At 59.2% G+C, this 22,129-nt stretch overlaps 1 protein-coding gene and 1 non-coding gene across 10 annotated transcripts in view; both read right to left on the reverse strand.

Annotated features, from left to right (window-relative positions):
• The window catches only part of PITPNM2 (phosphatidylinositol transfer protein membrane associated 2), a 139,218-nt gene that overhangs the window by 3,623 nt on the left and 113,466 nt on the right, over nucleotides 1-22,129 (reverse strand). For 5 of the 9 annotated variants that reach the window (XM_066260701.1, XM_066260702.1, XM_066260703.1 and 2 more), the window contains 21 exons: nucleotides 21,324-21,551; nucleotides 19,533-19,838; nucleotides 18,477-18,572; nucleotides 14,721-14,825; nucleotides 14,450-14,520; nucleotides 11,581-11,828; nucleotides 11,007-11,196; nucleotides 10,727-10,846; nucleotides 10,334-10,554; nucleotides 9,567-9,745; nucleotides 6,090-6,260; nucleotides 5,391-5,534; nucleotides 4,154-4,318; nucleotides 3,265-3,408; nucleotides 2,251-2,399; nucleotides 1,792-1,908; nucleotides 1,345-1,461; nucleotides 1,081-1,229; nucleotides 835-984; nucleotides 279-462; nucleotides 67-195 (listed from right to left, as the gene is read on the reverse strand). In XM_066260701.1, coding sequence (XP_066116798.1) covers nucleotides 67-195; nucleotides 279-462; nucleotides 835-984; nucleotides 1,081-1,229; nucleotides 1,345-1,461; nucleotides 1,792-1,908; nucleotides 2,251-2,399; nucleotides 3,265-3,408; nucleotides 4,154-4,318; nucleotides 5,391-5,534; nucleotides 6,090-6,260; nucleotides 9,567-9,745; nucleotides 10,334-10,554; nucleotides 10,727-10,846; nucleotides 11,007-11,196; nucleotides 11,581-11,828; nucleotides 14,450-14,520; nucleotides 14,721-14,825; nucleotides 18,477-18,572; nucleotides 19,533-19,838; nucleotides 21,324-21,551 — 3,383 coding nt within the window. Of the gene's footprint in view, nucleotides 1-66; nucleotides 196-278; nucleotides 463-834; nucleotides 985-1,080; nucleotides 1,230-1,344; nucleotides 1,462-1,791; nucleotides 1,909-2,250; nucleotides 2,400-3,264; nucleotides 3,409-4,153; nucleotides 4,319-5,390; nucleotides 5,535-6,089; nucleotides 6,261-9,566; nucleotides 9,746-10,333; nucleotides 10,555-10,726; nucleotides 10,847-11,006; nucleotides 11,197-11,580; nucleotides 11,829-14,045; nucleotides 14,198-14,449; nucleotides 14,521-14,720; nucleotides 14,826-18,476; nucleotides 18,573-19,532; nucleotides 19,839-21,323; nucleotides 21,552-22,129 lie in introns of those variants that run through there. The other 4 variants (XM_066260707.1, XM_066260706.1, XM_066260708.1 and 1 more) reach the window with 4 other exon arrangements.
• LOC136327398 (small nucleolar RNA SNORD36) lies at nucleotides 16,559-16,631 on the reverse strand. Its single transcript, XR_010729620.1, has one exon. It is a non-coding gene; the product is annotated as a small nucleolar RNA SNORD36 (small nucleolar RNA).

A 22,129-nucleotide genomic window follows, 5' to 3' on the forward strand; every position in this document is an offset into this window, starting at 1 on the left:
GGCTGACACAGGGCAGGGCTCCTGGGGCTACCCGCTGGTGCTGCCCACCACGATCTGCCCGCTCACCTGGCACTGTTGCTGCAGCTTCTTGGTGGGCCGGCCCACGATGTAGATCTGCATGGGGGACAGGCTGATGGAGCTGTAGACCGCCACGTCCTTGGTGGAGCCATAGGCCGCGTGCGCACGCAGGTGCAGCTGTGGGCGAGATCCGAGTGGGTATAAGCACGGCCTTTCCACTGCTACGCCATTCCTCCCCTCCCCTTCCGCCCAGGACTCACCTCGGAGATGAGCAGCTTCAGGAAGTTGGCCTTGTGCCTCAGCGGGTCGTGCACCAGCCCATCACAGAAGGACACCACGCCATGGGGGAAGTTGTGCTGGGCCAGCCACGCCACCACCCGCTGCTTCTGCATGTCGGGCCGGCCAGTCACATAGATGATGAGGTAGCCCAGGTCCTGCCAGTGCCTAGGGGGTGAGGGGCAGGCCTGGGTGTCCCATGGCCGCCCCCACCCCCTTCCTGGGCTGCCCCTGCTGCGGAACTGCTGACGTGGGCATCTCTGATCAGGTTCCAACAACAACAGCAGCATCAACAACGGTGGCGGCCCTTGTGTAGCACCCACAGCCTAAGTCCCACAATCCTACAGGTGCCCTCTATGGCATCTGGTCTTGGGAAGACCCAACTTCCCCGTTGAGGGGCCCAAAGCACCAACGTCAAGAAATCAGATGAAAGTCACACAGCTAGTCAGTGGTGGTGCCGGCTCCCCACGTCCCAAGGTCCTGCTAAATGTCCCTGCTCTGGTATCCCAGGCACCCGCTGTGCCCCTCAGGGCCACTCACCGCACCACGTCCACGGCCCCGGCCCGCACCTTGGGGTCGCTGCCCATGATGGACACGCTGGCGGCAAAGGAGCCATCAATACTGAAGACTACGAACTCCGTGCCCCGGGGCAGCACAGTGATGTAGCTGTCCGCAAATGTGTGGTCTCCCCTGGGAGGAGTGGGCAGCTCATCAGAAACCACTGGAGCCCCTTCCTCCTGCCCCAGAGGAGGCCAGCCCACCTGCCCAACCCAAAGAGGCGCGTACCTGACCACCATCTTGACGGGGTAGACACCCACGCCCAGGCGGTGAGTCTCAGGGATGGTGTAGGAGACGCGTCCGCTGCTGTTGGTCACTAGCGTGTCGAGGTACAGCCACTCACCCGAGGGCGGCTGCATCATGATGTGCACGTCCACCTGGGAGTCCAGGCAGGCTGGTCACGAGCGGGCTGTGTCCCTGGTCTCTCACCCCCACACCTTAGCTGGATGGAGGGGGAGACAGGGGGCTCCCGCTGTCTCCCCATGTCCTTACCTTCTCCCCAGTCAGGGTGACCATATCCAGGGGCCCATACATAAATCGGCCTGTCAGAACCTGTGGGCCATCTTCGTTGGCAACCGCATCATTGATCCGGTGGTTGGCTGTCACGTTCTGGGAAGAGGAGGGGTGGGGCTTGGTCAGGGTTGGGGATGGAGAGGCAGGTGGGGTCTCCCGGGCTCAGCGTATGCCTCCCATGGACCTGTGGGGTGAGCTGGGCTTCAAGTCCAGGTCAACCCCTGAGCCCTGTGGCCTTGGGGCAAAGAGGAAAGCTTGCTGCACTGCCCTGTCTGTGAAGGGGGTAACAGCTCCAACCTCAAAGACGAAGGATTGACTAAGAGAGCACACTTCCTGTGACTGTTCTCTCATCTATAAGATGGGTCTTCTTGTGAGGATTCCACGGGACAGTAGGCAGGGGGCCCCGGAACCTGGAGGATCCCTCACCCTCAGCTTCACGTGGGTTCTCTTGCGCTGCCACTTCTCTCTCGGCTTCGAGGGGGTGAACACCGAGACCTCCTTGCCGTCCAGCTCTAAGATGCTGGAACTGTCGTGCCTCATGACCTGGGAAGAGGGACAGAGGCAGGCCGTGGAGCAGGCTCAAGCCCGGACCTCCTGGTCTAGGAGGGAGAGGCCAGTGGCCCTCGGAGCTGCAAACAGGAAGCTGTGAGGGTTTGGGGGCCACTATTCAACCCACTACAACTCAGCCTTCGAGCCTCCCAAATTCCCATCTGTCCCATTACTGCCCATGCATTCAGCCCATCTCAGCTTCCCCATGGGTCTCTCCATCCTGCTTGCTCCTGTCTGATGAGATCGGAGGGCAGGGTCCCCCACTGTCCTCCTCTATGAAACGGGGCTGCATCAGCAGCCATGCTGCTCGGGGCCCTGCGGTGAGACTCCGGGTACCTGTCTCAGCAGGAAGGAGACCACGTCCGTGGACTCCCAGTAGCTGGCGTGGAAGAGGTGCGGCAGGGCCACCGTAGGGAAGGCCGTCAGTGCGTCAGGGCAGTACAGGGCATAGTCGATCCGCTTCTGGCCCCACCACCTCGCAGCAACTGCCAGGAGGAGGGGCCATGACTGGGATGGGATCCCTGAGGGTCACCTGGCCCCTCAGGCCAGGCTCAGCCTAGACACGAGACCCTCCTCCGACCAGGGAAAGGGCAGCGGCCAAAGGGAGCGTCCCCCTGCCAGGCTGGGGGACACAGGGGAGCAGGGGAGGCCACAGGAGGCCCCGAGAGAGGGCAAGCATGCACAGCACCAGCTAGTGGCAGGCCCTCCGGTGAGGAAGTGGACTTAGAGGGGAGGGGCAAAGCCTGTGTGGAGCTGTCCCTGGTCCTGTCGCAGACCCTGGTGACCTCTGCCCCAGGCTCCACTGCTGTCCTCTCCTGGCACCCTCCTGGCCTCTGTCTACCCGCAGACCTATGGAGGGCTTCACAGCCGTGGAGTCACAATGCCTGGATTCCAGGGCATGGACTGCATCCCCCTCAGCACCTGGGGCTCGGTGAGGTCAGACGGGCCCGGTGAGGTCAGACAGGCCTGAGTGTGAATTTTGGCTCCCACGCGGGGCTGGGCGATTGCCACAGCCAGAGGTGAGGCTTGTAAAGTGCCTCCCCGGCGGCCACATGCAGGAGATGCCCGGTAAACTCGGTAAAGGTTGCCTCCTGCCCTCTGCCGGCAGTCTGGCCAATCCACAATCCTTGGTCCATCACCCCATTCCAGCTCCACTGGCTCCCCCACCAACTCCAGCTGCTCTTGCCCTCTCCCTGGATGTGCAAGTGCCCCCAGCCCAGCCTCCAGCTCTTGGGTTAGGGCTCAGCAGGGTGGGTGAGCAGGGCCTGGCAGTGAGGTGTGCCTGGAAACCGAGAGACCCCAGTGAGAGAAGGCAGTTGGTGTGGGTGGAGGGCATGTGATGCCCGGTACCTTTTCTGACGTCCAAGTTGGGGAGGTGGGGGTTTGCCCGCCTGGCCTGCAGGCGGGGGCCCGGGGTAGAGGGGGGTGGGGAGGGCAGGGCGAGCAGGGACAGGCGCCTGATGCTGGGGGTGTGGCTGAGCGATGCTGGGGCCTCTGAGGATCGAGAACAAGGGAAAGGCCTCAGCGCGCCCGCTGGCCAGGAAGGACGCTGGGAAGACTGTCAGGCCCCTTGGCCCTCCTCCCAGGAGGGCATTGCACCAGGCTTCGCCCCAGGACCACCTGCTCGGAGAGGCAGCCTGAGGTCACATGGGCAGGCCAGATGGCAGAGGCAGTGGGCTTGGGGGCGGGGGGAGGGTGAGGAGGGGTGACTGGATTCCGCCTAGATGCAGAGAACCTACTGAGATGGGCAGGAGCCACGGAGCCAAGGTCTGAAGGCTGCCATGTGTCCTCTGCCCCCTGGTGGCAGGAGGGGCCTGGTGGCCACGGTGAGACCTCACCTCCCTGGCTCCCTCAGCCACCCCTCTGCCTTGTCCAGCTCCACTTACTTGTCCAGAAATGCCACCCCCCCCAGATTTCTCCCTCAGGGAGCACCCTGGGCTCGGACCAGGCCCACTGCTCCCAGCATTCTGAGATGGGGCCGCCGACCTCGTACCAACCCTTCTAACACTCCATCCCTCCAGAGGCCTCTGTGGACAGATCACTCTTCTCCGTGGGGGCGTCCTGGGCACTGCAGGGTATTGAGCAGCTCCCCTGGTCTCCACCCACCAGCTGCCGGTAGTGCCCTCTTCTCACCTGTATCCAGACATTGCCAACTATTCCCTGGGGGGTGGGGGACACTGCTCCCTGCAGGACAGACGGGAGGTTGCCGGGAGGGCAGGCGGGGCACTCCTGCACTCACTCTGGGCAATGCCGGACACCGTGTAGCTCTCAGCCATGCCGGACACCTGGCTGGCGATGCTGATTTCGCTGGCTCGGCGGAAACCTCGGGTGGTGGGAGCTGCACTGGGCGAGGAGGGGGCCATGTGCTCTTGGAAGACCGTATTGTGGGTTTGGAGTGCCTCTGCTGCAGGGGGACAGGGACCAGAGACCCAGGGGTAAGGGAGGCCCTGCCAGCTCAGCCCCCCAGCCCCTGAGCAGTGGGAGGAAGGGTCCGGCATGCGCCTGGGCTGGGGGCACTGGAGTCGTGTCTGTACCAGGCCAGGTTGACACCCCCAGCGGCAGACGAGTAGGGCTGGCCGTGAGACCAGGCCCACATGTGCCAGGCCTACCTGCTCAGGGCCGAGAGGGCAGGGCACAGAGCTGAGGCGGGGTGGAAGGGCAGGCCGGGGCAGGACGAACAGAGGACCGACACAGACACAGCGGGCAGGGAGGTAGTGTGGCCAGGCCCATGCCCCCAACCCCCAGGCACCCTTTGTACCCCACACAGGGCTCCTGATCTGGTCTAGTCTAGCCTTCCTGGCTTTTAGGGCCCAGCCCAGCCTGGCCTGGCCTGACCCACCGCCCATGCCAGCTGGGTTTGAGGGCCGCTAACAACAGGGGCCTGCGGTGGCTTCTCAGGCATGTCCTAGGCTGAGGCCTCACATGCATCTCTCACACACAGCCCACGTTTACAGAGGCAGGTGCTGAGGGCCGGAGCAGGCTCACTTCGGCCAGGGCAGGGTGCAGAGCACGGATAAGGGGCTCAGCTACAGGACCCATATCTGGATAGGTGCAGGAGGGAAGAAGCAGACCCCGAGAATCCAACCCCTAACCAGGACTGACAGCTCCTCCTGGGGAACAGGTAAGTCCCGGTGGGCTGGGGGCCTCACCCCATCTCTTAGCTGCCCCTGCCAGTCTCACGATGGGGGAAAGAACCCTTGGACTGGCACCTGTGCTGGGTGACCATTGACAGTTGCTTCCGTCTTAGGGCTCCTGGGCTCCCTTTGCTTTGGGTCCCTTTCTGGCTGTGCCCCAGTGTGCAGTGAGGAGACACCTGCTCCCCAGGACCTAATCCCCAGGACCTGTCTGTCCTGCCTGGTTGCCCCTCCTCAACACTTCAGTTCCACAAACTCCTACTGGCCAAGAGCATGGGGCAGGGGGTTCCCGAGTGGTTAGCCAGCAAAGCAGACACCACCATGAGTAGGAGGTTTACACACACTCAGCACAGCCCAGGCTCGGGCAGTCTTGCCAGGTGAGCGCGGGCACTGGAATACTGGTTTCCAGGAAGCCATCCCCGGATGGGAGAGGGGCTGAGGGGCCGCCCTCCAGGACCAGCTCGGGGTTTCTCTGCACGGTCTCGACTGGAGGCAGACAGGAAGAGAACAGAGAGGACAAGAACGGACACTCGTGTGGGCTATCCCGACACACTCAGACACAACGCACGCAGGGCTCAAGGACCAGGACGTGACAGGACACTGGGACACACGCTGGGGTGGAGGACGTGGGACCTTTCCCCGGGTGAGGGCTGGAAGGAACACCCAGCAGCCCTCATGCATCGCACCCTGCCCAGATCCACTCTGTGCGCTCCTCCCCGCCCCATCCTGAGCCCCCCTATCTGGGCTGGGCATCACAGGGTCCAGCAGGGGACCCCTGGGGTCCTTCAGCTCTGCCTCTGTGGGTGGCGCGGATGGTAGTCTGTCCCTGGCATGGAGGTGAGAACCTGTCATCATCCCCAACTCGCCGGGGTAGGCGGGCCCGCACACCTGCCCCTACACAGGTGCGCAGCTTCTCAAGTGTTCAGTGCGGTTGTCCTTCCCCAGCACAGCAGGCCCATCCTGGCTCGTAGCACCGGGGAGCGGAACCGACACCACGCCCCGCCCCGGCGCCCTGCCGCCCTGCCGCCCGCGGGCTCTCACCCAGCAGCGTGGAACAGCCGTCCCCCAGCGGGTAGCGCTGGTAGCGGGGGATGCTGAAGGGCGGCAGCGCGTGGAACCGCCGCTCCAGCAGGGGCTCCAGGCGCGAGGCCGACGGGTCGGCGGGGTGGAACAGGTTGTAGACTTGCTGGCAGGCAGGCCGGAGCTGGAAAACTGGGAGAGGGTTGAGTTGCAGGGGCGGCTGCTAGCTCCGCCCCAAGGAGGCGGGGCGTAGAGCTGGGACCCATGGTGGTCCCGCTATAGAAAACCCGTGTGTCTCCATCATTTTGGGATCTGTTTGTGCCATTGTCCCTTTGTTTTTAACCATTTTTAAATTGAAAAGTTATAGTGAACGTGGTTAAAACAACATCAAAACAACCCTTTTTAAAAGTACAACAGGATATATGAATGATAAAAGACATAAATAAAAGTCTGCCTTACACCAGAGAGCCCGGTGGCTGGAGCCCCATGGGCGCAGCCTTTCACGCATGCGCAGAGGAGACTAGAACTGGCATTGTCTCCTAGGTTGTCAGAATGGGCTGCTGTTTCAACCCCTTGACGTGAATGTAAGAATATAAGTACAGGTTACCCCCTGTATTCAAAAGTTCATGTTCTGCCACTATGCTTTTACAAAAGGCCTATGTTAATATGGACACTCCTCGACTTAAGATGAGATTAGGTCCCAATAAACCCATTGTAAATTGAAAAATATCTTAAGTTGAAAATGCATTTGAGGCCCTGGTTGGCTGGCTCAGTGGTAGAGTGCAGGCCTGGTGTGTGGATGTCCCTGGTTTGATTCCTGGTCAGGGCACACAGGAGAAGCGTCCATCTGCTTCTCCACCCCTCCCCCTTTCTCTCTTTCTCTCTCCCTCTCCCACAGCCATGGCTCCATTGGTTAGAGCTCATCGGCCGGGCGCTGAGGATGGCTTTGTGCAAGTGCTAAAAATGGTTGCAGCACAGCCCCAGATGGGCAGAGCATCAACACCAGACAGGAGTTGCTTGGTGGATCCCGGTCGGGGTGCATGTGGGAATCTTTCTATCTCCCCTCCTCTCACTTGGAAAAAGAATAATAAAGAAAAAGAAAAAGGAAATGCATTCAATACATCTAACCTACCCAACATCATAGCTGAACTTAGCCCACCTTACACATGTTCAGAACACTTACCTTGCCTGACTCTTGGGCAAAATCATCTCCACGAAGGCTACTTTACAATGCCAGGCAACATGAGAGTATTGTGTCACATATTACTAGCCCAAAGAAAAGATCAGAATTCAAAAATTAAAGTACGGTTCCTACTGAATGCCTAGCCGCTTTTGCAGCATTGTCAAGTTGAAAGCTCATGAGTTGCACCATCATAAGTTGGGGACCATCTGGACCCATTTTCACTAATCAGAAGGGACTAGAAGAGCACTTGCTTTAACAAAAAAAAGGAAAACAGCATTCAGCGTTTGTTTGGCATGAGCTGTTGTCGAGGCAGCCTAGCGGCCCACTGAGCTCCTTCCCCGGAACCACATACAGTGTCTCAGCATCCTGCGGTCAGAGCTCTGAACTGTGTCTGTGAGCATCTGTGCTTTCGATTAATTTTGAACAGCTGTTAGCAAGATGTGTGTCCTAAGCTATCAGAAAAGCCTGAGAGACCTCATTAGGGTGTTACACTTATAGATGGGAAAACTAGACATAACTAGGCGTATTTGGTATGAATTGGTAGGTTGTTTTGGGGTCTGGGAGTGCTCAAAAATTTCCCATATACCCCTGGCCGGTTGGCTCAGCGGTAGAGCATCAGCCTAGCATGTGGAAGTCCTGTGTTCAATTGCCGGTCAGGGCACACAGGAAAAGTGATCATCTGCTTCTCCAACCTCCCTCCCTCCCTCCCTCCCTCCCTCCTTCCCTCCCTCTCTCTCCTCTCTCTCTCTCTCTCTTTCTCTCTCTCTTTCTCTCTTCCCCTCCCACAGCCATGACTCAAATGAGCAAGTTGGCCCCACGTGCTGAGGATGGCTCCATGGCCTCGCCTCAGGCACTAAAATAGCTAGGTTGCCAAGCAACAGAGCAGCAGCCCCAGATGGGCAAAACATCAGCCCCAGACGGGGTTTACCAGGTGGATCCCGGTTTGGGCACATGCGACAATCTGTCTCTCTGCCTCCCTGTCTCTCACTTGATAAAAAAAAAAAATCCCATATAAATGATTCTCTGATTTATGCCCTGTTGGCTTACAAAAGGTTTCATAGGAATGCTCCACTTTTACATAGTGGGGGAAACCTGTATAAACTATCCGTAGTGTGTAACTCACTTTTAAAACACACACACAAATAGGACTATATGCCATATATATATATATATATATATATATATATATATATATATATATGTTTTTTTTGTTTTTTTTTACAGAGGCAGAGATAGACAGGGACAGACAGACAGGAACGGAGAGAGATGAGAAGCATCAATCATCAGTTTCTCGTTGCGCATTGCGACTTCTTAGTTATTCATTGATTGCTTTCTCACATGTGCCTTGACTGCGGGCCTTCAGCAGACCGAGTAACCCCCTGCTGGAGCCAGCGACCTTGGGTCCAAGCTGGTGAGCGCTTTGCTCAAGCCAGATGAGCCTGCACTCAAGCTGGCGACCTCAGGGTCTCGAACCTGGGTCCTTCCGCATCCCAGTCCGACACTCTATCCACTGCACCACCACCTGGTCAAGCATATGCTATATTTTTTGAACTTTGCTTTTTTTTTCATTTAACACACAATATTTTATAGTCTTTCATGTCAGCACATGTCGTTCCACCCCATTCTTTGTAACACAACTGTTACAAAGAATCACTGTCCCTATGTCTCTGTGTACTTATATCTAAGCCCCTGCCTACCTGCTCTTGGACAGGGATCTAAACCTCTCGGAGACTTAGTGTCCCCCACCATAACCTGGGGACATAACATGGGCCCTGCACAGTGAGGATGGTGGGGCCACACTGGTTGATCCCGGGGGCCATCGGACAGGGACCGCTGCTCTGACAGGATGCTCAGTCCATCTGTCCAGCCTCTGTGTGTGCAGACTGTGAGAAGGGTCCCTGGAGCAGGGTGGCCATGGCACCTTCGGGGCTGGAAGGCCCCTGCACCTAGAAGGCTTTGGGGTGGGGTGGGGGTGCCTGGCTTCATATTTCTTCCTTTGGGGAAGACCCTGGGTCTGGGAGACTAGGTCTGTCCCCATCTGACCCTGGACAGGTCCCTTTCCTTTCTGGACCTCAGCTCCCAGCGGTGCCATGCAGATAGAACAGCAGTTATCTGAACCAGGGGCCAGAGACTGAGCTGCTGAAGCAGGAGCATGCAAGAGGGACGGACCCTGAGTGTGGAGGGCCAACAAGAGGCTGATACCGGAAGGGGCCTGGGACATGGCCTTGTGACAGGGGGCCACGGAGGCCCTATGCCTGGCTCATGTGTCTCCCACCCTGCCCCTGCTCCTGCCCCTGCCCCTGCAGGGCTCTCACCATCTAGGGTGGGGATGACAGTCTTCCTCAAGGCCAGGACCAGCCCCAGCGGGCACCCGAAGAGGAAGAGGTCAGCGATCTCAAAGTCGAACTTGCCGAGGGCCCCTGAGCTGTCCAGCATGGTGCAGGAGCTGGAGCGGCGAGAGCCGGGCTCATTCCTCAGCACACTGGCATGGAGGCTGCGGGGTGGGGGTAGGGGCGCAGGTCACACTAAGGCCCTTCCCAGGGCTGGCCCACCCTTGGCTCCCGAAGGAGGCCCCTCAGGGGTCAGCAAGCCTAAGGAGGCTGGACCCCTGTGCGGCCTTTCAGGTGCAGCTGCCCAGGGCCTGCTGATGTCAACCTCTTTCGGGGGCTTTCACTGCCTTTGGGACAGGCCTGACAGGAAGCATGCTGCCCCTAGTCAGTTCTGCCCCCGACATTGCCCTCCCCCTCCTAATCTGTCCCCTTTGGTTCAAGATGGCCCTAAGCAGGGACAAGCTCACCCCTGGATCCTACAAACCACCTTCTCCTGGCTGATGAGCTGTGGGTCCAGTGTGGGGCCGGAAGGACCTCCAAGACCATCACGCTGACCTTCCCTCCCTCGTATCTGCCTTGACCGGACAAGCCCCGGGTTTTGAACCGGCAACCTCAGTGTTCCTGGTCAACGCCTTACTCACTGCGCCTCCACAGGTCAGACGGCCTTTCTTCCCATGGGAATCCCCACCCTCCCCTGGCAGCGGGCCTTGTGACCTGACTGACCTGCAGGCTCCCCCCCCAGCCCCACCCACCTGGACAGGAAAGCCTGGTGCTGCTGGATGGTGTCCAACTCGTAGGTGGACGAGTCGCTCCTCTTGCGGGGCAGCTGCCTCTTGGGGTCCTCGGTGCCATTGCTGCGGGGAATGTCGATGTTGCTGCGGCTCAGGTGCTTACTGCTCTCCAGGCCACCGCCACCAGCACCGCCGCCTTGCGATGAGTTCACCAGCATGCCCGGGGACAGCAGGTCAGTGTCCTGGAACAGCCCCGTGCAGGCTCACTGCCAGGTGGTGACTGGCTCCGCCCCCATTTTAGCCACTGGTTACTGCCCAGCCCACCTCTCACCCAAGCCAGAGTGGGGGAAGCCCATGTCCCCACACTGTCCCTCCAGCACACTGGCCAGTGCTGACAGCCTTGGTCCCTGGTACCTGCACACTGGCCACGCTGCCCCTGCGGCTGCTGCTCTGACTCTCAGACACGGGCTGGTTGCCGTAGCATAAGGCATCGAACGCCAGGATGCCCCCGACGCAGTCCCCGATCAGACAGACCTGGAGGGAGAGGGGCCCTCAGGCCTGAGTGGCAGCCCTGCTGACCGTGGGGCAGGCCAGGAGAACCGTCACACCCTGCTATAGCTGGGCTGGGGTCCGGGCAGGCCCACCGACCCTCCAGGGTCTTTCTGTCCTCCCTTCCCCTACCCCATGGTCTCACCTGCCCATTGAAGGTCACGCCCTCCTGGGACTTGATGAAGTCCCCGTATGCAAGGTTGGCCCGTTGAATCACCATGGCGACTGCCTCCTGGTACTGGGGTGAGGAGGTGGCTAGCAGGGGCAGGGCCGCCAGGGGAATGTGGTCCTGGCTGCTGGATAGACAGCCTTCGTCATGGCTATACGGGCTGAGGCTGGGAGAGGGGGCGCGGTCAGGAGAGAGCAGGCGGCCTCAGGTCAGCCCGAGGAGCCCCTCTCCCCCACCCCGAGCAGCTGGCCAGGAGCCACCTGCCACCCTGAGACCCTCCGCTGTGACTCAGCAGGCCTGCGAGGGAGGCTTCCAGGTCAGTCGCTGGCCATATCCTGGAGGCAGGTGAGCATCCTCACATAGGGAAACTGAGGCTCAGCCATGGACCCCAGCCCTCCTGACTCTATGCCCATCTGCATAGACTTTTGCCACCTCTGGGCAGAACAGACTGGGTGGCAGGTCTGGACATCCAGACAGGTCTCCTGACACTGGGAGAATGGCATGGCCCTGGGGAGGGGCGTGGCAGGCGGCCGTGGACCTGCGCACTCACTGGGAGACCAGGGCGAAGGCGTCAGAGCAGACGGGTGGGCAGGGCACCAGGCGGATGGCGAGGCGGCCCAGGGCGCTGGGGTAGTGCACGCGCATGACGGTGTCGAACACGGTGGCGATGGTGTTGGCGTCACCCTGCTTGGAGCTGGGGTCCCCAGTGCCTGTGTCCAGGATGGTGCCTCCATGTAGCACGAGCAGCAGCACATGGATTTTGGAGGGTGGCATGGCCAGCGGCGGGCTGACCTCGTCCTGCACGGGCGAGGGGGCAGGTGTCAACTCTCCCGGGAACTCAGCTCCTTGCCCGGGCCTGTCGCCCGTGGGGAGGTCTGTTGAAGCCCCCCTGCTCCCTCTAAGAACCCTAATTCCAGTTCTTCAGCATCAGATGCCTCAACACCTCCCCTCTGGGGAGGCCAGGTCACTTTCCCTGCTCTTGTCTGCCAGGCTGACCATGGCACAGAGGACACAGAAAGGGGGAAGTCTCCTCCACTTCCATCAGGGGGCCCGGGCAGGGGCTCTGGCCCTGGGAAGGCAGGTGCTCAGCCCGTCCAGCCCTCGGGGGCTGCCTGCCCTCTGGATGTCTGTGTCCAGGCCCGGGTACGTCTCAGTCCCAACAGGCAGGACTACAGCCGGCTCAAAGTTACAGGGTCACTTCAGAAGGGCTGGGCTCAGGGCCTCAGCCTGGCCACTCTGCCGACAGCTATGAGCCCTCCCTCCATCTACATGGGACCTCCTCCCCTGTCCCCAGGCCCTACTGTTCCCGGACTCTCAATAAGACCAAGGTCCCCGGAGCAGAGATGTCCCAGCAACTCAGAACAGGGGTGGGGGGCAACGCAGGTATGTCTATCTGAACCCCCGCATTTGTGGGGTCCCCTGCTTGCGAGGTGAAAGTGAGACCCGAGACATGCACACGTCCACACTTGGGACCGTTCCATTTAGAGATGAGGTGGCGGTGGCCCAGAGAGATCAAGGGACTTGTCTGATGTCACTCAGTACATTCAGTGCCAAGCTGGACTGGAACCCAGGGCTCCTGCCACCCCAGGCTGTGGCCCCATCCCCAGGAGGAGCCCCTGGCGAGCAGCTTCTGTGCTATTATCTCAGGAAGTGGGGGAGGGAAGGTCTAGTCCTCGAGGAACCGAGAAGACAGACCAAGGAGCTGAAACTGTCAGGAGGGCCCAGGTGGGAGCGCACGGCCCTGAATTGGGCCTCTGATGGCAGAAGATGGGGCAGCACAGAGCCTGGAAAAGGGGTAGGCCACTCAGGTACTAGACCCAGGGGCTGGCAAGGCCACCAGGAAGGAGCTGGGTGCCACTGACCAGCAGAGGGCTTCGGGCAAGTGAGGACGGAGGAGGGTGGGGCTGCCTCATCCCCCAGAGAGGACTAGCCATTGCCAGTTGTGGGCCATGCGGCCTGGGCAGGAACACACGCTCAGCAGAGCCTGGGGAGCAACATCTGTTCCCATGCAAGGACTGCCCACTGCTGCCAGGGGCAGGGCAGGAATGAACGCATGGCCCAGGGCAGCGGGGGAATCACCAGCTACCCACACCACAGCCCAGGACGGGAGCACACAAGGCCTAAGGGCTGATCAGCACGGCTCGGCCAGCGGCTTACGGAGGTGATGTCCACAGCAGCCTCCAGCCCCTCTGTCACTGGACCGAGCAGGGCTGGGCAGTGGGAGGTTGATGAAATCCTGCCTGGTTCCCTCTGCTGGGATTGTTCAGGGACCCCTGGAGGCCAGTCTAAGACCCAACTTCTCCCACTTAGCCTGCTTCCTAGGGGGCACACCCTGCCTGAGACGTGAACCCAGTGGGGACAGAGCCCATAGTATGGGGCCCACAACAGGCCCGAAAACCCCCAGGGGACCCCTCAGTGTCACAGCAAAGCTGCCCCCTTCCGCAAGGCTGGGACAAGAGGCTCTGGTTTGGGGGCTTTTGCCAGCAAGGGGACCTGACCTTGGATGGCGGCACCCAGAACCATGCTGAGTCAAAACGCACACCCTGGGCCAATCTCCTGTGGAGGTCCCTTCTGCCTCTCCCAGGGGGCCGTCAGAGCTGTGTGTGATGTGCGTGGGAAGAGGCTCCGTCCAGCTGATCACCACTGACCAGCAGCAATAGGAAACCAACACCCCAGTGACTGTTCTAGAAAAGCTTGTTGGACCTCAGACCTCAAAGCAGAAAATCCCCCAAGGGGGGGCGGAGGGCAGCGTGGAAGCTCCATCCTGGTACCCAGTCCAAACTCCCCAGGTGTCCCAAATTTCCAGGGGCCATCTGCACCTTGAGCAGCTTGAGGGCAGAGCAGTGTGGTGACCACAGCTCCACTGGGCCCTGCCTCCCCCTCTACTCTCTGCCGCGTGCAAACAGCTCTGACCGCCCACAGGTGGAGGAGGAGGAGGGGCGTGAGCACCGTGTACAGAACCCCCAAAGCAGACGAAGGCACTCTGCTGAGACAGCTTTATTGGGCACTGAAAGCTCCACCCGCCCGCCTGAGGGCCGTCCCCAGCAGGGTGGCAGCTGCCAGCCATGTCATTTTTGCCTAGATGGCTTTTGCTTCCTCCCCTTCCATATTTTTCTCTTCAGGGACTGCAGAAAGGCGAGGTGCAAGGTGAAGGTCTTACTTTTGGTCTGGAATTTACAAGTTTCTCATTTTACTTTCCAGGGGTAGAGCTGGGCCAGGTCCTTCCTGGGGGAGGGGCAGTGCTGTCTACAGTCCCTGTGGGTTCTCGGGGACATCAGAGGGTATACACGTGACTGAGACTGTGGGCGTGAAGTTCTGCCTCCGTAGAGCCTTGGGACTGGCCCATCGAGCCCTGCCCCATCCCCGGCAGCCCTGGGGATCCCCAGCAGTGCGGCCCCCTGCTCCCCTGGGGCACCCACCTCAATGATGTTCAGCTGCTCCACACTGGAGGCCACCCTGAACTCCGGGGCGCTCTGGCGGTACAGACCACCTGCAACACAGAAGTGGGGGGTGCTGTGAGCAGAGGGGCAGCAGGCAGCCCCGGACCCACTGGACAGGGGCTAAGGCGTCCCTCACTCTCTCCCCCAGCCCCCATGCCTGGCTCAGCACGGAGCAGGAGCCGGGTCAGGGAGGAGGGCTCAGCCCCCAGCAGCCTCCCTCCCCTGGTCCAGCCGCACCCCAGCCAGTTACCCTGCGTGTCCTCTGGCTCAGGGCTTTCGATTTTGTCCATGAGGTCATTGGAGTTCCACTTGGTGATGTCCTTGGGGAACATTTCCTCTGAATCAGACAGGTCCTCTGGGGAAAAGCGAGAAGGACTTAAGCACGCTGCTTGGGAATGGGGATGGGGCAGGGGGGTGGGGACGGGGTGCTGGAGGTCTGCTCCAGGAGGTGGGGTGCCCAGGAGTGGTGGCTCTGGCCCATGTGCCCCTCCATGCTGTTCCACTCTTTCCCTTCCTTAACCGGACAGACTCAAGGCCGCTCACCCATGAGGTTGCTCCCCAGTCACTTTTTTTTTTTTAATTTTGGTAATAACCTGACCAGGCGGTGGTGCAATTAATAGGGCATTGGATAGGGATGCGGAGGACCCAGGTTCGAAACTCCGAGGTCACCAGCTTGAGCGTGGGCTCATTTGGTTTGAGCAAAGCTCACCAGCTTGAGCCTAAAATCACTGGCTTGAGCATGGGGTCACTTGCTCTGCTGTAGCCCCCCAGGTCAAGGCACATATGAGAAAGCAATCAATGAACAACTAAGGAACCACAACAAAGAATTTATGCTCTTGGCTCTCTCCCTTCCTGTCTGTCTGTCCCTATCTGTCTGTCTCTGTCTCTCTCTGTCTCTGTCACACACACACACATACTTGTGGTAATAATTACATAACATAAAATTCACCATTTAAGCCATTTTAGTGGTATCTTTTTTTTTTTTTTAATTTTTGTTTATTTCTTTAATTTTTATTTTATTCATTTTAGAGAGGAGAGAGAGAGAAGGCGAGAGAGACAGAGAGAGAGAGAGACAGGGGGGAGGAGCTGGAAGCATCAACTCCCATATGTGCCTTGACCAGGCAAGCCCAGGGTTTCAAACCGGCGACCTCAGCGTTTCCAGGTCGATGCTTGATCCACTGCGCCACCACAGGTCAGGCACCATTTAAGCCATTTTAAAGTAGCATTTAGTACATTCACAACATTGCACAAACCACCATTGCTCCATAGCTCCAGAACATTTTCATCCACCCAAAAGAAAATTCCCGTCCCCATGGTCAGTCACTCCCCCTTCCCCTGTCCCCCAACCCTGGCAACCATCGCCCATCTGTGGATTGGCCTGTTGTGGACCTGTCACACTGATGGGATCCTAGAGGGTGTGATCTGAGATCACCTGGTTTCTCTCACTCAGCATCCTGTTTACTTTTCTTTTTTTTTTTTTTTTTTTTCAATATTTACATCTTTCTGAAGCTGGAAACGGGGAGAGACAGTCAGACAGACTCCCGCATGCGCCCGACCAGGATCCACCCGGCACGCCCACCAGGGGCGAAGCTCTGCCCACCAGGGGGCGATGCTCTGCCCCTCCGGGGGGTCGCTCTGCTGCTACCAGAGCCACTCTAGCGCCTGGGGCAGAGGCCAAGGAGCCATCCCCAGCGCCCGGGCCATCTTTGCTCCAATGAAGCCTTGGCTGCGGGAGGGGAAGAGAGAGACAGAGAGGAAGGAGGGGGGGGTGGAGAAGCAGATGGGCGCTTCTCCTATGTGCCCTGGCCGGGAATCGAACCCGGGTCCCCCGCACGCCAGGCCGACGCTTTACCGCTGAGCCAACCGACCAGGGCCAGCATCCTGTTTTCAAGGTTCGTTCATGTTGTAGCTTCTCAGGTCTGAAGTCTGAAGTCATTGGCGGATGTTCCTAACCTTTTTCTTTCTTTCTTTCTTTCTTTCCTTCCTTCCTTCCTCCCTCCCTCCTTCCCTCCCTCCCTCCCTCCCTCCCTCCCTCCCTCCCTCCCTCCCTCCTTCCCTCCCGCCCGTCTCCCTTCTCCCCCCTTTCTTTTTGCTCAGGGTTAACAATCTCATGCACTTGCACTTCAAGGTTTAATTCAGAGAGAAATTCACATCATCGCAACCTGTTACCAACGTCCACACATACAGCCTGATGGGAGAGACGCGCTCCGAGCCATCCTGTGCACGCTCCTGTCTCTGCTCCCTAAGAACTCCCGCCCGTGACCCCTGGGTCGGAGGTAGCTGTCTGGCTTCCGGCCTGCGCTGGTCCCTCCTCCAGCTACCTGATGGGTCCTGGAGCCAGTTTCCCCAGGACACTGCCATTCTGGCATCTCCTGGCTTTGTTGCCTCTTTCCTTTTTCTGGCTTTTTCTCAAGTTTCTACACGTGTCACAGACACAGCCAGGAGAGGTTCAGCCTCTTGGCCTAGTTGGGGTAGGGGGGGGTGGATGCCCAAAATATCCTCCCCCACCCTCAGGGAGGCTCCAGGTGCCGAGGCTGGCTTAGGAGCCACCTGTCACCTGTTCTGGATCCCCCCACACTAAGGCCAAACCAGGCACCTCCCTTCTGTCTGGACATGGACACCCCAAGTTCTCTGCCTCGAGGGCAGGCCAGTTAACTAAGATGCCACAATTACAGGGCTTCAAGCCACGGCGGCGGCTGGACAAGGCTCTGGCCCTGCTTCTGTCCTGCTGTGTGCCTGTAGGCAAGTCCCTGTCCTTTTCTGAGCCTGTGTCCTGCTTGTAAGCTGCAAACTGGAAACTCATCTCTGGGATCCGCCTGCGGACCCCTCTTATTTCCTTGGGAGGAGCGGCCAAGGTGTGGGGCAAGCCTTTTTTTTTTCCCCATTCATTTTAGAGAGGAGAGAGAGTGAGAGTGAGAGTGAGAGAGAGAGAGAAGAGGGGGAGGAGCAGGAAGCATCAACTCCCATATGTGCCTTGACCAGACAAGTGCAGGGCTTTGAACTGGCGACCTCAGCTCTCCAGGTTGATGCTTTATCCACTGCGCCACCACAGGTCAGGCGCAAGCGGGTGTTTTTGTACGTGCCTCTCCCAGCAGAGGGGTCGGAGTGTTCTCCCTGTGCTTATTTGGGTGATTCGTGAGAACATGGCCAGCTTCACATATTTCCTGCTTATTTGCATTTTCTAAAGTGTTTACAACCAAGAAAATAAGGCAATTGCAAAAGAAAAAGAACTCAGAAAACGATAAGAAGTTATGGGTTTTTTTTGTTTTGTTTTTTTAAATCTTTTTTTTGTATTTTTCTGAAGCTGGAAACGGGGAGAGACAGTCAGACAGACTCCCGCATGCGCCCGACCGGGATCCATCCGGCACGCCCACCAGGGGCGACGCTCTGCCCACCAGAGGGCGATGCTCTGCCCCTCCGGGGCGTCGCTCTGCTGCTACCAGAGCCACTCTAGCGCCTGGGGCAGAGGCCAAGGAGCCATCCCCAGCGCCCGGGCCATTTTTGCTCCAATGGAGCCTTGGCTGCGGGAGGGGAAGAGAGAGACAGAAAGGAAGGGGGGGGGGAGAAGCAAATGGGCGCTTCTCCTATGTGCCCTGGCCGGGAATCGAACCCAGGTCCCCCGCACGCCAGGCCGACGCCCTACCACTGAGCCAACCGGCCAGGGCCAAGAAGTTATGGTTTTATGAAGCTTCTTACAGATATAATTCACACATGGGGAAAAGAAATAAAAGCCTCCTTCCTATGGTAAAGACACTTCTTCAGGGCGTGGGGTGGTTCAAAGGAAGAACATCCACCTGCCTGCTCTGCCTAGACCCTGACACCTGCTTGGGGCTAGCCCGAGGCTGCTGTTGGCTTTGCTCGCCCACCCTGTCCTCTGTGGGGCACTCTTCACACAGGACTTTCCACAGGTAATGGCCACTTCAATCCATAGCCCCCCCCCAGCTCTTTTAGACACCCCCTCCGCCTCTCCCTAGAAGGCCCCAGAGTGCTCCCGGGGCCCACCTACCATGAGCATCGAAGAACTCATCGTCCGAACTCTCATCTGAGTCCCGGGCAATACTTTGCATCCTCCACTCCGAGAGGCTGTGCCGGGAGGGGCTGGCTGGAAGGCAAGACCCCAGAATGACTGACCCCCCGGTGGGACCAGGCGGAGGGACGGAAGGCCGGCAGGGACGCAGGCTCGGGACAGAATGAAGTGGAGGAAGGTGGGACGGCCAGGCCCTGACTCATCTATCTTGGTGGAAGCTCCCACCCCACGTGGCATGGTACCGTCGTGTCCCGGGGAGGACGTGGTGTTGGGGATGGGGCATCGGGGTTAAGGCTGGATGTGCCGTCGTCGCACAGGCCTCTGTGCCTCTGACCTGGGCCTGCCCGGGAGCCAGCTCCTTAAATTCTCCTGTGGCAGAGCCGACAGCCAGGGGCACAGGGCAGGGACACAGGGTGGGGGGGAGGTACAGGCATCGCCCGTACCTATATTTCCACAGACGCCTTCAGCACAGGGACAGACACGCCGGCGTGGGAAATGCCGGATTTGCAGAGGGGACTCAACATGAGATACCTTGTTTTTCAAAACAGGTATGGTACATTCATTCAAGTTCCCTCAAAAAAAGACCTTTCTGAGGATCTGAAGACTTTCGGCCTCCTTCGGCCTGGCTCCCCCCTTGGGGGCAGGGACCCCTACTCAGTGTGCCAGGTGAGGTGGGATGAGGTGGCCCACCTAGAACCCCTTTCTCCTGGACCCCTGCTTCCCCAGAGCTGTGGACAACGGGCCCTGGGACAGGTTGTGAGTGGGGTTCCCACACGGCCAGCCTGCCTGACCTGGGCGGTGGAGGTGAGTCCGGGGGAATGTGCTACGGGGTGTGGGGGACCCTGGACTGCTCTTACAAGCAGAAGGCTAGTTCTGGCTTCCTGCGGTTGTGGCCCACGAGGTCCAACAGCAAGAGTCCATTACTTGGCAGTGGCATGGGGCTGCCTCAGGAGGGGCTGAGGGCTGTCACCGGGGTGGACACGTAGAGGGCAGGGACCCCGCCCATAACAGGGCCGGGGGCAGCAGCGGGCTCACCTCCCCGCTTGGATGACCGTGACGACTTGGAGGACGTGGACCACTGCTTCTTCAGGCCCCGGCCGGCCAGGGGCTCGCCGCCACTGCTGGCCTGGGGGGACTCCCTGGGGGCCTGGTCCTGGCTGGCTTCGCCCTTGGCCAGCTCTGTGGCCTCCTCGTGGTCCTCGTTGAACTGGGCCATCTTTCGGGACAGCATAAGCTGGGCCTCCTTCTCCAGCTCCCGGATGTTCTCCATGCTCAGCCCGTACCACTCGTCCTGCCAGCACCAGGCCTGCCGGTGCGCCCTGACCATCACCTTCCGCAGGCCTGCGCCGCATGGGCAGGGAGGGGATAGGGTCAGAGACAGAGGCAGCGTTAGTCTGAGCAGGGTGGGAGACAGAGACAGAGGCAGCATCAGTCTGGCCCCAGAGGCCCCTCGGGCCGAGCTTGGGGCTGGGAGGCACCCCAATATTGCAGGTCAGCCTCCGACCCACGCTCATGGTGTAGCCTCCGGCAAATCACTGTCCCTACCTCAGTTTTCCCTGCTGTGAATGCAGGGTCTGGCACTCACATGGCCTCCCAAGGGAATGTGTCTGCTCAGAGGTGGGGGAGGGGAAGGGATTTCTGCCCGAGGTGGGTGGGGTGGGGTGGGGAGACCCTGGAAGACGACTTCCTGAGAGTCTCCCCGCTCAGTGTCCGGTCCACTTTTCCTATCAAAAGTCCCATGGAAAAGCAAGTTCAAATTTGAAGCAGCTTGGCCCTTCTTTTTCTAATAGAATATAGATCCATGTGAAATAAGATAGCTTTTAGGGTATAAAAAATAAAAATAAGAGCCATAGGGACAGAAAGCAGATAGGGGTGGCCTAGGGCTAGGGTGGGGGCAGGGGCGGGGTGACTGGGAAAGGCAACAAAGGACTCTGAGGTGATGAAATGTTCTAGAATATACTAAAATTTATGGAACTGTCCTCTCACAACCGATGAAATGTGTGGTGTGCAAAATTAGGCCTCTGTGAAGCTGGTTAAGGAACTCTCAGAAAGACAAAACACATCCGGGCGTATAGCACCGGGCAGGCAGCCCACAATTCTCCCTCCCCCCAAAACGGGTGACAATGGCCACCCTCATAGGTCCCTGTGAGCTGCTCGGACATGTATGGAGTGCACTATCGTCAGTGTGCATCGATTCTCATCTAAACGAAGCCCCTCTGCTCTGGGAGTCCAAGGGTGATGCCCACGTGCCACTCCTAGATCATTATTAGCTTTGGGCTGCGACAGGCCCTTGGCCCTGACCTCATGCCATGACCTGGGGATAGGTAGGGAGGCTGAGGGCTCTAGGTGAGAGGTCCCCAGTCAGCACCAGCTGGACTAAGAATCCCAGGTAATCTGTTGACCCACCTGTTCCCTGGGTACCTACTCTGGGTCAGACCTGCACGATGTGAGGACACTCTGATGTCCACGGGCTCGGCCCCTGGAACTTCCAGCCCAAGAGGGGAGGCAGAGCCAGCACAGGGCCTCCGGGGGCTGAGAAGTGCTGGTTGGCAGCAAGGAGGCTGTCCCCTGAGGCTGTTTCCCCATAGGGAGTGGACACTATATGTCCACTGGTCAGGAGTATCGGGACGCAGGGCCCAGGGCTACTAGGGGGACGACACGCACTGCCTGCAGTCTGTAGGAGCCTGTGGGTGTTTACAGGTGGCCACGATTAAGCAGGCTTCAAGATCACCTCTCCGGAGTAAGACAGGAATGCAGAACCGCCTCTCGACATAGGCAGTGGGCGGTGGGGATGACACCGGTGGTCCAGGCGCTGGGTGCGCTCACCTGTGTCATGGATGAACCGCTCGATCTTGGACTGCATGCCCCAGTAGCGGAACTCCACCTTGCACAGCTTGTAGGCGCACATGATGGGGCACACCTGCTGCTTGTACTCCTCGATCCAGTTGTCTGACAGGGGCCCCCGCTGTGTCCTGGTCGAGTGGAACAGCTTGGGGTCCTCCTCCGTCCTATACTCGTTCGGGGGCACGGGGTCCTTGACGATGTCGATGAAGTCTGTGGGGAGACCCTGAGAGTGGTCACTTCTGTCCTGACCTCCACCTCCCTCCCTTGTCTTGTCCCCTCCCCATGTCTCAGCCTCCTTTCAAATCCTTGTGGGGCTCTGGGCCTCCATGTGCCAGGGCCTAATGTAGGAGAGGGGGGTGAGGACGACGCTCTGGGCCACTCTGACCTTGAGTTCCCTTGACCACGAGGCCTATGGCTTTCCTTGTGGCCCCTGCCAATCATCTCAGCAAACCCCATGCTTCCTATGTGTTCTACTGGTCGCCAAAGCAGGTTAATACGGTGATAAGGGGGAAGACTCATGGGGTAGGTGGGACAGGATGTGGGGAAGGTGGCATGGGACACAGGGCAGGCAGAAGAGGAGGCCAGAAAAAGCTTCCCAGAAAGGGGGCATTTCAACTACAGAAGCATCATGAGGCTGACACTGTCCCAGTAGCACCGATGGAGAGGTGGCAGAGTGGGGGGGGACTCTCCAGGGGGTCTGTGTGAGGGGAGGTGAAGGGGATACAGCTGGACCCGCAGCCATTTCTCGCCAGGCTAAGCACCTGGAGGGTCCCCTGAGGGGAAAATGG

Source organism: Saccopteryx bilineata, chromosome 2 (assembly GCF_036850765.1).
Source record: "Saccopteryx bilineata isolate mSacBil1 chromosome 2, mSacBil1_pri_phased_curated, whole genome shotgun sequence".
Lineage (NCBI taxonomy): Eukaryota > Metazoa > Chordata > Mammalia > Chiroptera > Emballonuridae > Saccopteryx > Saccopteryx bilineata.